Source organism: Stegodyphus dumicola, chromosome X1, assembly GCF_044657685.1.
Source record: "Stegodyphus dumicola isolate Sdum_Otavi_A_Nest chromosome X1, ASM4465768v1".
Taxonomy (NCBI): domain Eukaryota; kingdom Metazoa; phylum Arthropoda; class Arachnida; order Araneae; family Eresidae; genus Stegodyphus; species Stegodyphus dumicola.
Genome location: NC_140780.1, coordinates 77,282,682 through 77,300,577, shown reverse-complemented (window position 1 = coordinate 77,300,577; position 17,896 = coordinate 77,282,682). Strand labels below are relative to the sequence as shown.

The 17,896-nt window shown below is 31.2% G+C and overlaps 1 protein-coding gene across 1 annotated transcript in view; it reads left to right on the top strand.

Moving 5' to 3' along the window:
- LOC118190822 (N-chimaerin-like) overlaps positions 1 to 17,896 on the top strand; it is a 64,596-nt gene that overhangs the window by 24,185 nt on the left and 22,515 nt on the right. Inside the window, exons 10-11 of the mRNA XM_035361603.2 lie at positions 5,024 to 5,101; positions 6,241 to 6,378. Of these exons, the coding sequence (XP_035217494.1) occupies positions 5,024 to 5,101; positions 6,241 to 6,378 (216 nt within the window). The remainder of the gene's footprint in view (positions 1 to 5,023; positions 5,102 to 6,240; positions 6,379 to 17,896) is intronic.

Genomic DNA, 17,896 nt, shown 5'->3' with positions numbered 1-17,896 from the left:
AGGATATGTAAAAACTATTTTAATGAATTTATAGTTCTTTGAATGCATATTCAATTAATTTCCTAGTTAAGTTTGCACAAAAATGTTACTTCAGTAAAATTTAGAGAGCACTTAAGTAAATTTGTGTGTTTTTTCTATACGTGTATTATAATTTTCTGAAATTTGAATTATTTGTTCTCATCATGTGGAATCAGCTTAATCTTCAATTCCCATGTATGACAGGGATGAGAAAGAATATGTGGAATAATCAAGCTAGACATATTACTGTACTTTACAATTTATGCTAGTTTAAAAAATAATACAAAAAAGAGCTTGAAATTGAATAAATATTTTACCTGCAAAATCATAGAACAATGAACAATTTCTCATTAAAAGCGAAAAAATTATGAAATAAAAAAATAGTTGTATTTTTGAATATCTGCTTATCTGTGATTGATTTGGAACACATCAAAAACAAAAATAAATTGAAAAAAAAAAATAACATCAAGGCAATAATGTTTAATAGATATATATAAGCATTACTGTACTAGTGTTCAGAATTAAGGGATTATTAAATCCATACTAAATTTTTGGTACTGAACAAAAGAGCATGAAGGAAATGTATATAAATGTTTATAAACATATATTATACTAATTTAGAAGTCTTTATTTTTTTTTCACTTTTGCAGCTGAGTGTGATGGTTCGGTAAAGCTATCGAAACTAGTCCTGTGAAAATTTGAAAATATAAAGCTGATTTTTGTTGTTTGACTTTTAAATTAGTACTTGTTCAGCGTGTAATGGGAATCACAAATGTATTATGTTTGGAAGTTGAATAATGGTAAAAGATATGTGTATGATTTCTCGGATATCTTTCTCCTTAAAATACGTAAACCACCATCAAAGAAACTATGTCTTTCATGAATATAGAATGATAGATGTTATTTAAAGCTACATGTTAAAGTCTTTCTAGATGAAAGTAGCTCCAGAATCACTATTTCAACTGCATTCGGATTCATCCATGAACAGTCATCTTGCTTAGTTGACAATGAAGTAAACACCATTTTAAACACTTTCCTGTGGAATGTGAATTAAAATTTAACACAATATAGTAGTCTTCTGGGCATAAAGCCGTAGGTTTTTCTTATTTGCATTTCAGTAGCTACTAAGAGGCTCCTAAGTTAGTTGTCCGGTTATTGTGTAATGTGTGGTACGGAAATAATGATAAGTAATTACCTTTAGATCCTGTAGTTATTCTTTAGTGGTCTTCACAAACTGTTTGCTTAAAAAGCATCCTTGAATGTTTTATGTCATGCTTTGGGAAACATTCAACTGTCTGGTAAAGCTGAGCTCTGTGTGAGCTGTTCAAAGTCTTCCAGCACTTGCCACATGTAGCCTTCATCTTAATGTCTGTTGGACGTGATTAAAAGCTTGTGACTGCTTTCAAGCTTAACAGATTTGATCATGATATGTGCTTCATATCGAACATGTTTCCTTTTATCATTTGCTTATGTTTGGTCTTATTTGCATAGTCTGTGGATCTATTTATTTTTGCATTATTATATGTAATTATCATAATTGCATTCAGTAGAATTTTAATATCTTTGTGCAGTTAGCATTACTTTGAAAATTATCTGTCAGTTTTAAATAACAGTGTATGATAAAGTTATTTTTCCACTTGTTCACTTGATTAATTATACTCTTGGTCAAGGTTTACTGTTTATGAATGATAAATGCTACAGCTGTTTTTTGGGTCATGGAAAAACTTAAGGGCATTTGGGAATTTGATTGGCCTCTGTGTTCTTCAAGCCTAAATGCTGTATAATGTTAACAAGATGTTCTGGGATATGATAATGACTTATTAATTTACCATGGAAGGCATCCATTAGATGAAGACTGGGCTGTTGGAGGGATGAGTAGGCACCATCGGTGCAGAATAATGAATCAGCTGATAAATTATCAAGCATTTTATATTTGCTTGTACAGTCAAAAGTCTTTAATTCGGACTCGTCAGGACTTCAGTGATTCCAGATTGATTTTTCCGGGTTATCGATCATGGGTTTAAATCTGGTAAGATGGCATGCAGAAATTATAAAATTAAAAATATGAAACCGTAATTTATGAAATAAAGAGCAATTATGATCTAAAGGGTATCAAAATTTACAAAAAAAAGCTTAATATTTATTTGTTTACTTTATTAAACATTTCTTTCAACGCGCGTACATGTAAAGCATACATCCCGCACAGTCGAAATTAGAAAATTGAAACCAGAAAACTATTTGATGTGTACTCGTGATATTTATAATGACGAGGAATTTGATTTAAATCATATCAAAGACGGAATACATCGAGATGAAATACTACATTTAGTAAGGAATTATAAGCTGAATAAAATAAAAATATCTGCCCTGAAGATAAGGATAGTGCTGACAGATCAACTTCCAGTTCATTGCGCGCCGCGAAGTCCCCCCCCCCCCGGCAGAACAGCGTGAAATTGATAAGCAGATTTCGGAATGGTTAGAGAAACAAAAGATATACCTTTATCCATTTTTTGCAGCAATTCCACTTTTTGTTTGCTGGACATCGAAACATACCTTCGCTTTGTGGATTCTTTACATATTAGTAAATATATATCGGAAATTCTATTTGACATAATCAAAAGTTCAAGCTTACTTTTATTTAATTGCTCTAACAGTCTGCAAAAAATAATAAGCCGGATCCAATTCAAAGATTAAGAAACAACGCAATCTGCAACATTAACTGAAATAGATAATTAGATAATTTTAGCTTAGCTTATACCGTCCGTTATACATTAAATGCGTAAACATAATATGCGCATGCGTAAAAGTATTACGTGCATGCGTGAACGCATTATGCATTGACACATGCGCAGAAAGTTTGTAGCTTTGAGGTCCAGATTATAGATCATTCCGGATTATGGGTGTTCAAATTAACGACTTTTGACTGTATCACTTTTGAAATCATTTGAGCAGAAACTATATTTTTCTTTTTATCACCCAGCCTTACAATTGCTTTATGGAATATGATTCTATTTTCTGGATTGCATGTAGTGGCCATCACCTGAGGGAAAATGCTGTCATGGAAAACATTTTAAGGCAAATTGGCCCACATTCACATTACACTTAACTTCATGGAAATGCAACTTTGAGATATTTTTTGGCAGATTAAGAGAAAAGTTTGCATTGTCACCATGCATGATAATGTATAAGGGTGTGATATTATTTTTTAGCAGATAAAAGTTTGCATTTTCATCATGCATGAGAATGCATAAAGTGAAAAATCACTTAAAAATATGATTAATTTATGAATATATGTAAATCAAAGACTGATTTTTTTAAAAAATTCATTTAAATTTCACAGTACAAGATGTGATTGACAGTAACAGTGATAAACCATGCTTTATTTTGTACTAGGTGTACCCGCCCGGCGTTGCCCGTGCATTTAGAAAATGCAGATAAGTGAATAGCGCAGGAATGGTAGTGTAGGACATGTAGACTGTCTCTCTCTCTTCCCCCCCCCACAAGCTACAAAAAAGAAATGAATTGTAATTAATCGATTTAATGTATCGTCAAAACAGCAAACTAACGCTAGAATAAAGAAATCAATTGTTACAATCGAACGTTATTTGAAAACAAATAATAATATCAGTGAGTCAAAAAAACCGTGATTAATAAATTATAAATAATTTTTTTAAAATTTTTCTAATTCAAAAATCGAAAATCGGGCTTCGAGGTCTGGTGGCCAGCCCCTTTGTGCTTCCGTATAAAAAATTCCAGGTCCCTGCGTGCGATAGATTTGGCTGGAGAGCTCGGTCAGACAGACAGACAGACACATTACACTTGCTTTTATTATTATAGATTGTGCCAATTGAAATTAATTTTTTTAATGCAAGAATGAAAAGAGGCTTTAAACATACATCTGCATTTTATTTATCAAAATCATTTTCTACATTGCAGAATTACATGTTGTAATAGAGCAGTAAGCACTGCTACATTGCTTTGTTAGTCATATCTATCCTGCAGTAATGTAAGAAACTTTGAACAAAGTATATGGCTGCTTTTCAGTCCATTGATGGTGGAGAGCCATACGACATTTGATAGACTGCTGTTCTTAACTTTCTGCTTGTTAACCGCTTGCGCTACGACTAAACTGCACAGTTGCGGTGCCGTGTGCTACAATATAGCAAGCGGTAAAGTGTCTCATTTACGCCGCTCCGCGTCTGCGAGTGCAATTCAGAGCTGTAACTCGAGAAATAATCTCGTTGTTAGGTGATGTGTGCACCACGTTATTTTCATTTTTGCGATAAGTGCCTATCGACGTGGTGTTCACGTTGCTCGAGCTTTGAGACAAAAGCATCTTGACATGCGTGGCACGTCTTTTTAGTGCAAGTGGTTAATAAAACTAAATGAATTGTTGCTGTGTTTCAATGCAAACCTTTTCCAGTCATTGCTGAGAAAGTTAGTTGAGACCATATCTGAGATTCTGAAATGTTGAATGGCACCTAAGTAAATAACAAGTAAGGATTACAGGTATGAGGGTTTTGCTTTATTTTCTGTTATTTATAAAAGCTTTTGGAAGCTTTATTGTATTGTATTTTCTGAAATTAAGTATGGATTGTCAAAAATAAAATGGTTGTGAAACTGCTAAGAGTGATTAAGTTGTGATATGTATTCTTGAATCATTTTGTAAGACCAAAATATGCTTTTCACCTGTTACATTTGTAGAGTAAATGCTTTACATATATGTGAACATTTATCTCTTAGCTTTCAAATTAATTTTTCTATATTATTTGTATTACAGTACAAGCTGTTATATTGCTTTGGATGTGAATTTTATTAACTAAAATTTTAATGCCAGTATTGCTATCATTGTTCCCTTTGATTATTAATTATTTTATATATATTTTAGCAAGTAATTAGACAGTGGTATCTGTCGTTACTTAATCTTCTGCAGCAATTTGTCTCAGAACGTGTATTTATTTTTGGTGTTGCCTTGCCATGTGACTAATAATGTTTTAACTTCCAGGTGTGGATGTTGAAGGATTGTATCGAGTTTCAGGTTTCAGTGATGAAATAGAAATGTGTAGAATGGTCTTTGAGCGGGGTATGAAAGTATCAGTGTATCTTCGTATTTAACTAATATAGTAGAATTCCGATAATCTGGACGCTACAGGACTGAGGGTTATGCGGATTAACGAATTTTGCAGATGTCTTTGTTTGCACTTTTCCTTGTTTAATTTTTATACTAAATCTGGATTGTTTGTACTTAAATATCCAAAATACTGTGATGCCCTGCAAATGATATAATTGAGATTTATTGAATACAAAATTAATGTCTTTTTTTATGCAAGTATGTACAAAAAGTAATGTCACTGCAAGACAAAAACATTTTAAAGGGATTAATGTATAGAAAACGTTTTGAGTAGGTAAGAAACTGTGAAAATGTGTCACAATATTTGATACAAAACAAAATGTGTATCAACTAATAAAAATACTTTTAGATCCAGAGGGATAATAAATTTATAAATAAATGCACTGTTTTCCCAAAACCTCACAGTAAGGATTTTCCTCAGTTAAATCCAAGCTTTAACTCTGCCATTATAATCTGCCCATAGGCATAGGATATATTAACAACTAAGGAAGAAGAATTGAAATATTGGATTTATTTATTTATTTATTTTAAATCTTTCTTTAGTGACTGTATCAGATTTTCCATTTCTAATGCTTTAAAAACACTAATAATTAACTGAAGCATGTGAGTTGCTGTAAAGTTCTAGACAAATAAGTTCCTGATACATGCCTCAATTTAAAAGTTAATTACTTGCATAAATTATAAATTGATATTAAGAAAGGGGGTGTAATGTGTGCCCAAATGTAGGGATATATCAGATTTGCAGTATGTTTATTATAAAAAGAGCAGACGTGGACCTGAAAATGTTAAATAAGTTCAGAAGCAAAATTAATTTGCTATTGTAACTAAACTATTTTATAAATACAGTGTATTCTTTTTAAGTGTATCTTGATGTACATGTAAGTGAAAAAGTGACAGTAACTTTGCTATGTTGAATTTTCTGTGAAATCAAAATTTTGTTTATGTTCAATATTGAGTGCAAATTACAGACATTCAGGGATTAAGTGCTCTAACATTATCGGAATTCTACAGAGTACGGAAATTGTTTCTCAATTCAATGTGTTACTTTTTTGGGGGTGACAAATAATTTAACTTTGTATCATTTTATTTAGATTGTGAAAGTGCAGATATCAGCAGAAATGCATTTGAAGATATCAATGTAATAACTGGTGTACTGAAATTATTCTTTCGCCTTCTGCCAGTTCCATTAATAACTTTTGAAGCATACAGTTCCTTTATTGCTGCTGCAAGTAATACATTTTGGTATTTTAAAATTCATTTATTGATTTTAAAAAAAAAAATTATGATTAAATGGGTGAATAGATTTATCTAATTTTCAAGCATTCAATGTTAATAACTTAAGAATGAATTGACTACATATATTTCACAGAATTTTATTCTGTATAGGATTTTCAAATGCAGTAATGACCTCATATTCAGCATACTTAGGTCTTGATATCTTTTCAAATTTTGGAAAGCTTTTGGCAAATTCTTTTTGATGATGTGTATTAAAACGAATCATCACAATATCTTTTCATTTTAAAGAATAGCACTAAAAGCTTTTACTTTCCTTAATTTTTACTGGTGAAAATATTGTAAGGTAATCACATATGTAGGAAGCATTCAGCATTAAGTTTCATATTTTATGCTGCTCTTGGTTAACATGAAAGCATTTAGCAATTGATGCTTTTTTATAAGTAACATAGCAAATTCATATATTTGAAATGTAGATTTTATGATTAGTGTATTCTCTTTTTTAATGCATCAAAAAGATGTTACTGTTTTCATTTAGTAATAAAATCTTATTTCTTGCAAGTAAAGGTCAGAAATGTAAGAGAGTGTTGTTGCCATTACCATTCCACAAAATCTTATTTGTCTTCTGTTCGATAAAAGTATGTTTCACATCAGTGCGGGAAGGTAAATCATTTGAAAAGTTATTGTATATGTATTTTGAAATAACATTTTCTAACAATACAAAGTGTTTTATGTGATCATTATGATAAAGTATATTTTTAACCTGTAATATGTAAAATTTCTAAACTCTACTTTTGCATACCATTACGTGTTTTCAAAATGTAAATTTTGAAACAAGTGAAATTTGTAGTCTGCTGTCTATAACACATTGCAACCTTCTTTTTATTGTGATATTTCTTAAGTTTATTCACCCTGCAATAAACATTGTTAATATTTTTCTATTTTTGTTTTATGCTGTTTTACATTAAAAAAAAGTAGGAAGAAGAGCTATTAGAGCTTTTAAAAGTGAAATTCTTTTTGAACTGAACTTCAGTGTCTTTCAGTATTCAGATTTGAAGTCTGTGAATTGGAACTTTATTTTTAATTTTTTTATTTAAAAACACCTATTTAAACATAATTTTCTTTCTTTTCAAAATAGCTTAATATGTATAAGTTAATACATTTCATATACTGATTATAAAATTATTTTCATACTTGTTGTGATCTGATATTTTCAGCTGAAATTATTTTAATGTTAGTGCATTTTATTAATTTTTGTGTCTTGAGTTTAAGCATTACAAGAGGGCTGTGATTGCTGTTTAAGTTATTTCAAATTGAGCCAAGGAATGCATTGCTGCAATAAGTTGAAGTATTTTCAGAATTTTACATATTCTCAGTTAAAATGGATATTTACGTTTAGATTTCTTCAAATCTATAATAATGCCTAGTTCATGCCATAGCAGGATATATATTAGGATGGTTGTTCTGTTAGGATTAGGATGGCTATTCTTTGTGTAGGCAGCTATTTCTGTGAAAGCCCATGTGGGAATTACCCTAAATGAAGACTCCTCTACTAAAGATGCACTTCCTGTACCTGAATCTGAAATTATGAATATAAAGCATCTAAAGTCATATCTAAAAAAGCAGCTCTCAAAAAAACTTAATGTGTTTTGACAGAGCAATTGGAAATCTGCACTTGAAGGCAAAATGTATGAATGATGATAGATGGAAAGTCTCACTAACTGATAGATGGGTAATAGGTCTCACTAACCTCTGTTTCAAATCTTGTCACAGCACCTTCCCCACTTACTTCTGTGAGAGAGATATATCTTCCTCAGCCATCTGCATTTATGGCAAAAGGGGCAGGCCACAGCCATTACCTTTGTTCATGTCCATTAGCACAAGCATATCATTATGTCGGATCACCCATGAATGAGCCCAAGTTCCTAAGGCATTTGATACACACTCCAAAATTTTAAAACATCAAGAAAATTGTTGAGTGCCTTTTTGAAGAAATCTAGGATATATGTGAGCAGTATTTGTCATGAAAAATATCTTTGTATTTATAATGTATGTACCAATCAAAAGTAATAGCTGTTTAAAAATGTTTTGAAATTAAGCAGCGTAGAGACCCTGTAGAGTGTCGCATTGGATCAACTGTGTTCTGGGATAGCATCTGTCTTTAACAGTGTCTGTCCAGACCAAGTGGAATTTTACGATTGCCATTTTTATTTGGGACATGAAACAAGTAAACTGTCAGTTTTTTAATACTGTGTGAAATCATGTACTTCTTTAACATGCAGCCACTAATGAAATACATAATTTTCAAACTGGGAGAGTCTAAATCTAGTTCATGAAAGTGGAAATAAAAAATTATGAAAGTAGTTTATATGAATAGCTCTTCAGTACGTCTTGTAATGTGTGAATTTTAGTTTTAAAATTAAGTAATCTGTATTATTTGTTTGCTTATAAATTTTGTTAATGTTTTACTATTTTAGATTGGAACAGGGATTAATTTCTAAAATCAAAAGCGCTGGAGACCTTTGTTAAATCATTAGGAATGATGCATAAAAATTGGAATGAACAAAATAATAGTTGAAACACTAAATTATGAGAAATGAAAGTTAAATGAAATATAAAATGCATTATTATTTTGCTATTAAATACATTATAAGTAAATAAATAATTGATTAAATAAGTAAAAATATACTGCAAGGATTAAATCAGACGTGAAAACAATGCGATATGAGAAAATAATACAGTAGGTTACAAAGGATAAAAGATGAGTAAATACTGTAAATAATTTTTCTCAACTGTAATATATGCTTTTAATTCAATTAATATTAATTTTCATATCTGAATAAAAACATTTATCATAAATAATTTTGTAGAGAGACACAAAAACTTAGTTACATTTAAAAAAAATTTTTTTTCGTTCTATCTTCACACCAGCTCTATTTTGAACATTAAATTTTATCCAAAAAAACTATTAAAAAAAATTAGATTTTTAATAATGACTGTTAAATTTTTATGTAATTTTTTCCAAACCTTATACTTCAAATTACAGGGAAAAAAATGCCGAAGATTAATTTGCGCTCCTGAAATGTAAGATTTTTCTTAAGAACTGTTGCTAAAAGGTAAAATAATGCTTACGTATTCTGCTATCTTATTTCTGCATGAAATTCTTTAAAACAATAGATTTTGATGACATTTAAACTGATATATTTAATATAAATATGTTCTAAGCAGATTTTTAATTTGCTGGTAAAAGAATTGTCTGAGGATGATTTTTTGCATAACTTAATAATGAGGTCATGTAACATGCACAAAGATGTGTATATCTTCTCACTAGGATTAACGAAAATGTATCTCGGGCATAATTTGGAGTTTGTCTTGTCGACTTTAGTTTTATGATTATTGACTTAGTTCTTAATGTTACTTATGGTACTAAAGTTCAGTTTTTCACATTGCTTAAAAGGTTTAAAATATGCAGAAATTTAAAAGATGATGACAAAAGTTTATGCACAATTTGAATTTTAATGCACTAATTTCTTAAGTAAGCAAAAGTAATTAAACTTTTAATTTTGAATATCAGAACAATATGTGAAAAAAATAACATATATGGAAATAAAATAAAAATACTTATGACAACATGGAAAAAAACATGCAAATTGTAAAAATATAAAAATTTGGTTTTCTGATAAATTAATTTGATGTTTGTTAACCCTTTCCAGATGGGTATCCCATATATGCATTCCCTACGAACGTCTCCCACCCGTGCACCACCGGAGATTGCACTGATGGGACAGGTGATGCATATATGCATTTTAAGCTGGACCATTTTTTTAAGGGTCATAGATGTGTCCTATGTCCATTACTTTTGAACTGAGCATAGTTTTAAGATCGCAATCTTCAGTTTGATCTCATTCTGCCTCGGTTGTTGCGTAGAAGGAGAGGAAGCTAATGTAAACAAACATCTTTTTAACTCAGCACATGATATAAACATTCCCATTTCTGATATCCCTTCAAATCAATTTCTTTTAGGGTTACTGTGTGGGGTTCTGTTATGCTTTGCATTGCTTTTATCACTTGCATTTAATGTACTCTTTTTTTATTTTGAAAAGCCTTGACTACAGTTTGTTATGGTGACCAAGCATTATTTATTAGAGGAAGGTCATACTAGTATGATAAATGAGTCAATTAGTGACATGAGAGTAATGGTCCATTTTTTTAAGTGTTGGAGAGCGATATTGCAGGGATTCTGAAATGGAGATTCTGATATTTAAGAGAATGAACTCACTGAGTGCTTGCCTTCCACTTTCCATGTGAAAAGATTCTGTTACTTCTTGTAAATAGTCTTTCTTATATTTTTTATTAATTTTAAAGTTTTTTAAGGAATTTTTTCAATTGAAACTTTGGAATAATTTGAATAGCATTTCTGAAAATTATTTCTCAGAGTAAGCAATTTTTCTTTAATATTTTAATGAAAGTAAAGGAAAAAGATTTTTAAATGCTAAGTTTAACATATAGTTGATATCTTAAGTAATAGTCTAAAATGATACCGAAAGTTTGACATTAGGACTTCAAACTCCCTTCCTCTAAAGTTAGGCTTAACGACATGAAGCCGGTGTCCTATGGGACGATTCCTTTTGACTTCCATCCATCTCAAGGGAATATGTGCCATCTCGAAAGGGTTAAACTGAATCGTTGAAAAGTTTTAAATTACTGAAGTTCAATTTCATCAATGAATTTGTTATTCAGTACTTATTTTTAAAGTAAAAAAAAAAAAAAAAGCACTTGCATTATTTGTTAGAAAATATATTGTAGAATCTGTACTTACTGTCTAGGAATATGATGTTTGTAAACTTACTTCCGATGTGGCTGTCTAGGGGCTTGAAATGACTAATTCGACTTATGAATAACTCGAATATTTAATGAAACATAAATAGTTGCTACAGACTACAAAATGATTACATGTGTAGAAAGATGAATTTATATAGATGATATATACAGATGAAGAGAATCGACTGTCTTTTACATGTAAACATCTTTCAGTTGCGTCATTGTCTTAATGGCGGAATCGTCTGACTTCATCCTCGAAAAAAGTAAAAGATTTATTCTCCTAACTTGTCGCGTCATCCGATTATAATGAACGATGCCATCTCACAACTGCTCGTCCATCCTGATGGAATGCGGCCTCGCATTCTCGTAGCACCAGCGTCTCATCTAGGGATCTGAAAAATAATATTTAAAAAAAAAAAAAAAAAAAAAAGATTTTTAAAAAAGATTTTTAGTTACTATTGAGGGAAAAGTCATCCTAAATGGTTTATTTCAGCCATCTTCCCTTATCATCTTAACATCCTCAGAAATAACGGCATTAGCTCTTCTTAAATGCTTTCTCAGTGTTCGTTCATCTTGAACAGTCTATCTGAATACATTTATTTTACAAACACGTCTTCCTTTGATGTTGTCTGGAACAATTCATCTTCATATTTACGTCTTCTTAAACATCATATTGATACGTCTTCTGAATGCATCGTCTTAGATACCATCTTCTTGAAGTTGTCTTCCTTCATACTCTTCATTCTTACAATAGTTCATTAATCAAATCGGGAAAAATTAGTCAAGTCAGGAGAAGTCTAAATCAGGAATCATCAAAATCGGTATTTCAGTATCAAAGATTTTCAATTTTCTTCCTGGATCTTCTGAATCTGCTTTTTCGCTTCTTTTTTTCTCATTTTCTTTAATTTCTTTTGTTCTGTCTTTGCTTTCTGTATCAGCATCGTTGCGATCGGGTTTTTCTGACTGACTTCTGCTTTTCAATCTTTTCTTCTTCGGTGGTCTCTGTAGTTTCTTCGTCTCCAGTGGCTTCTTTTGCTTCTCTGTTGCAGGGTATTTTACTGAAATTGTTTTAGTAGAATTCGCATTTGATTCATCATCTTTAGCAAATGACTCTTCGGGAGAATGCTTCTCTTCAGAATCTCCTTCTGCAGTGGCGTTTCTCCTCGTTGGCTTCTGAACTAATTGCATTCTGCTTGAGTTTCCTTTTTGCACTAATTCATCTTTAATAGCATCATTTTCATTTACAGCAGAATCTGCATCACTTGGGACGTCATCAGAATCCAAAATCAGGGAATCATTGCCACTAGCTTTGATTGTAGATGAAGTGTCCAGTTTGATCACATTCTGTACTGTAACAGAAACTATACTAACAGGATCATATGTCAAGATGTGTTTCAATTCATTAAAAGCTTAAAGTTCTTTAGTTTCGAATTTAAATTTAGAATCTTTCTTCAGTAAATCACTAAGCAGTTTTGCAATTGATGAATAATTAGGTATAAATTTTCTGAAGTAACCAGTTAAACCTAAATAACTTTGAACATCTTTTACACATTTAGGTTCTGGAAAGTTAATTACTGCTTTCGTTTTAGAAGAAGAAGGATATAATTTCCCATCTTTAATTTTGTGTCCTAAAAATTCGATTTCGTGCTTCAAAAATTGACATTTCTTAATGTTTAGGTCTAGTCCATATTCCGATGCAGTCTGTAATACACGTTTCAATTTTTTAATTCCCTGAGCTTCATTTTCGGAAGGAATAATGATGCCGTCCATATAGATTACAACAATATTGTCCGTCAAAAGATCACGAAATATATCGTGGATGTATCTTTGGAAAACACTTGGGCTGTTGGCAAGACCGAACGGGACTTTCAGAAATTCATACTGTCCGTTTTGTGTCACAAAAAATGTGTATTTTCTACTGTGTTCGTCCACTTCAACATGAAAAAAACCGTTCTTTAAATCTAGTGTTGTAAATACCATTGCTGCTTGTAATTTATCAATAACATCATCAGTTAATGGCAGAGGAAAGCGATCGCGAATTATTTTTTTATTCAGGCGCCTATAATCTACGCAAAGTCTCAATGAGCCACATTTTTTTACTTGCGTAATCAGAACAGCTTTGTTTAATGATTTGTTTCTCTAACCACTCCGAAATCTGTTTATCAATTTCATGCTGCTCAGGGGGGGGGAAGTGTCGCGGCGAGCAATAAACCGGAAGTTGATCTGTCATCACTATTCGCATCTTCAGGCCAGATGTTTTTATTTTATTCAGCTCATAATTCCTTACTAAGTGTAGTATTTCATTTCTATGTACTCCGTCTTTGATATGACTTAAATCAATTTCCTCGTCATTATAAATATCGCGAATGCACATCAAATAGTTTTCAGGTTGCAATTTTCTAATTTTGACTCCTTTTTTATTTACAGTTAATTCCCCTTGCCGTATAATATAAGTACCAATGATCGTTTGTAAAAACATTTCGTTTTCTGCGATAACACACATATTTGATCGAAATGAAGAACCATCGATTTCGAATTCACCATCAAATTTTCCTATAGGCTTAATTTTCCCATTACCAAACCCCGTTAACTGTAGATCTGCCGACTTAAGTTCAGGAGAACCTATCTTCTTATGTATATCTTCTCAGATTAACGTTACCTGACTACCAGTATCTATTAAAGCATCAATCTGCAAATTATCCAAATTAACAGTTTTATGCATTTCTTTCTGACAAGTCTGAGTTATTGGAGTAACAGCTTTGGCATCTTGGATATTTTTAGATGTTTTCGAACAATCTACGGCTTTGTGTCCAAACAATTTGCATTTAAAACACTTAATCCTTTACTCTTATTGTTACACGAATTAGATTTATGGTCTGAACTTCCACAATTATAACACCTTGGTTCTTTACTCTTATTAGGTATACCGCATGCTTTATTTTGTGTGTTATTACTTGAATAACTCTTATTCTTCGTATCTGGAACGCAAATTTTCTCATAAATTTTTAATTTCTCTTTGAATTCAGAAATAGTTTTACACCCATACAAAATAATTTAATTACTACTCTGATCTGGTATCCCATTGATTACATAATCAAGAATTGATGAATCATCACCAGAACTGCGACTGGCTATTTCATGCATGGCAATTAAATATTCAGAAAGTGATTCACCGGGTTTTAAGTGTCGTTTCTGTAACAAATTATGAAGTTGTGCATTGTTTATTTTAGAACCAAATTCAGATAAAAGATTTTCTTTTAATTTGTCCCATGATATTATACCCTTCAAAGACCTAATAAATACTTTAGCCGAACCAGCAAGCAATTTTTTAGCAAACACAATTTTCTGTAATTCCGATAACTTAAATAATTTAAAAGATTCTTCTAAATCACCAATGAAGGATTCAACTGGATATGTATCAGTGCCATTAAATTCAGAAACAGTTTCTAAGATATCACGAAAATGTAGGGAAATATTGCTAGGCATTATAATGTTTTCATCCACTGAGTTATTTATGGGAGGTGATTCTGACCGAACAGAATTAATATCATCATTTTTATCAGAATCATAAACACTTTCGTTTTCAGATAACTCATCATCGTCATCACTTTCGGATTTTAAAAGCTTAAAATCACAAAAACTATTCAATATTAAATCACAGTTTTTATCAGGATTTGAATCATAATTAAGATGTAACAAATTACACACAGAAATAAAATCATTTGCAGTAAGAGTTTTAAGTAATTTTTGTTTTGTTTCTTCAATATTAAAATCAGATGGAAAACCACAAAAGTCATGCAATCTAGCTCTATTTTTTCGATCACCCAAAGTTCCAAACACAATTTGATGTAAAAGTTTAATTGACTTAGTAGGCCCAGTCTTTAAAGAATTTGAAATTCTAGGAATAGAATTTAAGGTAGTCATCTTAATTCACAGTATCATAGAACACTATTCTTAGAAGTAAAAATGTGGAAATAATCGTATCAAAACTTACTTCTCTTCTTTTGTAATATTCATCATGCTTCTTTCTAGGCTCATACCAGCCTGAGCGCCCAATTCTGTAGAATCGGTACTTACTGTCTAGGAATATGATGTTTGTAAACTTACTTCCGATGTGGCTGTCTAGGGACTTGAAATGACTAATTCGACTTATGAATAACTCGAATATTTAATGAAACATAAATAGTTGCTACAGACTACAAAATGATTACATGTGTAGAGAGATGAATTTACATAGATGATATATACAGATGAAGAGAATCGACTGTCTTTTACATGTAAACATCTTTCAGTCGCGTCATCGTCTTAATGGCGGAATCGTCTGACTTCATCCTCGAAAAAAAGTAAAAGATTTATTCTCACAGCTTGTCACGTCATCTGATTATAATGAACGATGCCATCCCACAATATCATACAATAATACTTCTTCCAGAAAAGCAACTCTTAATTTTGAATTTATACATATCTTTATGGGAACAGATCTTGTGTTTCTCTATATAGGAAAATTGTTTAAATTCATCTTTTTCCAGCACATACCCTTTTGATTAAAAGGGTAAATGTTGAAATAAGTTAATATAAATGACATTTTTTAGCTTTACATTTTTTTAAGTGTTAAAAATAGTAGGAAAAATTACACTTAAACACAGAAATACAAAAGGTAATAAAAATTTATATACATTATGTGAATCTTAGTATTAATGTAGTGTATGTTTTTCACACACATAAAAATTAAGCAATGTTTTCCTAAACTGTTAATAATAAATGCTAGAAATATGAATATAATAATCAAACAGAACTATTTTTATCAGTTAATAGTGGATAATATTATTGAAATTTGAATTTTTAATACAGTCAGAATTCAGATTTTCAAATAAATTAGCCTGATGTTTTGTTAAACTAAGCTGTTAATAAGTTTTAAACTGTTCGAGTTTCATTTTTCTAATACTGTTAATGAATCTTTTTTTGTGCTAACAGTTTATGAAGAAGGTTATTGAAATATTTTCCACAAATCAACCAAATCCTGATCTTCTATTTGTTTTTCTCTCTGTTTTGATTGACTGTTTACTGCACTATAATGACCTGTAGCTAGCCATGTACACTGCACACACAAAAAAAGACAGTATCTCCCGTTCTGAGTCAGTTGCTGAAATTCAACTTGCATTTTTCATGTCTCGAAAGCGCAACTTAGGATATGTATTCGACTTATATATAGCATTATTCTAATATAGGTATTTTGACAAAAAATCGGACTTTTTCTGAAATGATGTCAAATTTTTTCCATATTTCAATTGTGCGACTGAAATTATGCCAAAGTGTGAAGTTTTGTAAAAAAGCGCAAGAGTAGTATTTTAAAAATCAGCTCTCAAAACTTTACCTCCTCCATGTTAACCCTTTAGCAGCTGGGTTGTGTTGATTCAACAGTCAAAATAAATGCATATATAAATATAACTACCAAAGTTATTTTATACCAGCAGATGATTTTGTGTAGTATGTTTGTATTATGAAGATTATTTATGTAACAATAATTTTGTTTATAATAATTAATCTCGTACTTTAAGCAAAATTTTCGACAGGGTATTTTTGCTGAAAATATTTTAAGGAAAGAATCGCTGTCTTTATGAGTGATCTATTTTTAGTCAAAGTCACCATTTATCAGAACATTACATCAATCAGATGTTTATATTTGTGTTGGGAAGGAAGTGAAAACAGGTGTTGTGCCGACACAACGTCAGCAGGAAAACGGGATTCTTTCAATTGAAATAATTTGTATTTGTAAAAGAAATATAATGTATATTTTAATATTAAATTAATTACAAGTAAAGTGATTTGTAGATTTATAAAACATTATACAGCTAAAAAGTAATCCAGTGCTCCACTTAAAGGAAACATCGCACAGGTACAATCCTACTCACTAAACATCTGTAGTCTTATTCCACAATTAAGTTCATTGTGGAAAATCCTCCCTTGCACTTGGCATTAGAAACTGGTTTACAGTTTGCTGATTACAAAAATTTCTGTAATGCAGAATTTATTTCCTTTCTGTTAGTGTCTTTAAAAACCGTAAATTCCATTGAAGTTTCTCGTTCATTTATGTGGAATCTTTTGCACAAATTTCTATTTCTTGTCTTCCATATATTACATCAGGTGGCGAAAAAGGCCAAAATTTTGGGTTGAGTCCTTTAATTTCTTTTATGATTTCTTCATATTCATCGCCAATGTTTTGAGCATGAACAGATAGTAGTCTACTTTTCATCGAATCAGCAAGGACTTCTGTATAATTGACTAAGCTGAATTTTGGAGTAGATTTCCTGCTTTTGCTTAGGCTTGCATCTTTGAACTTCCTGAGTGGGTACGAAACAAAAAAGTGTTGCAGGATAATTGTGGTGAGAGAGAATGTTCTCTTTGACCTTGACTACACTGCTGATATAATTATAGCCATCAATCGGAATGTGTTCAGGGGTGCAGAGAGACCAGAATCTGACTCCTAAGAATGAAAGTAAAGTTGCTTGTGACACTCCCTCTCCCAGTCAGTATTTCCAGTATGAAAGAACTCCATTTTTTTTTTAAATAAAAAGAAGTAATGGAGCTCATCTTATTTAGGGCTCTGGTGCATTGCGGCTAGAATTCTAATTTATCTTGAAATCTAAGCAGTACTGGAGCCGAGCTCTGGCACCTGGCAGTGGCCTTTTTTTT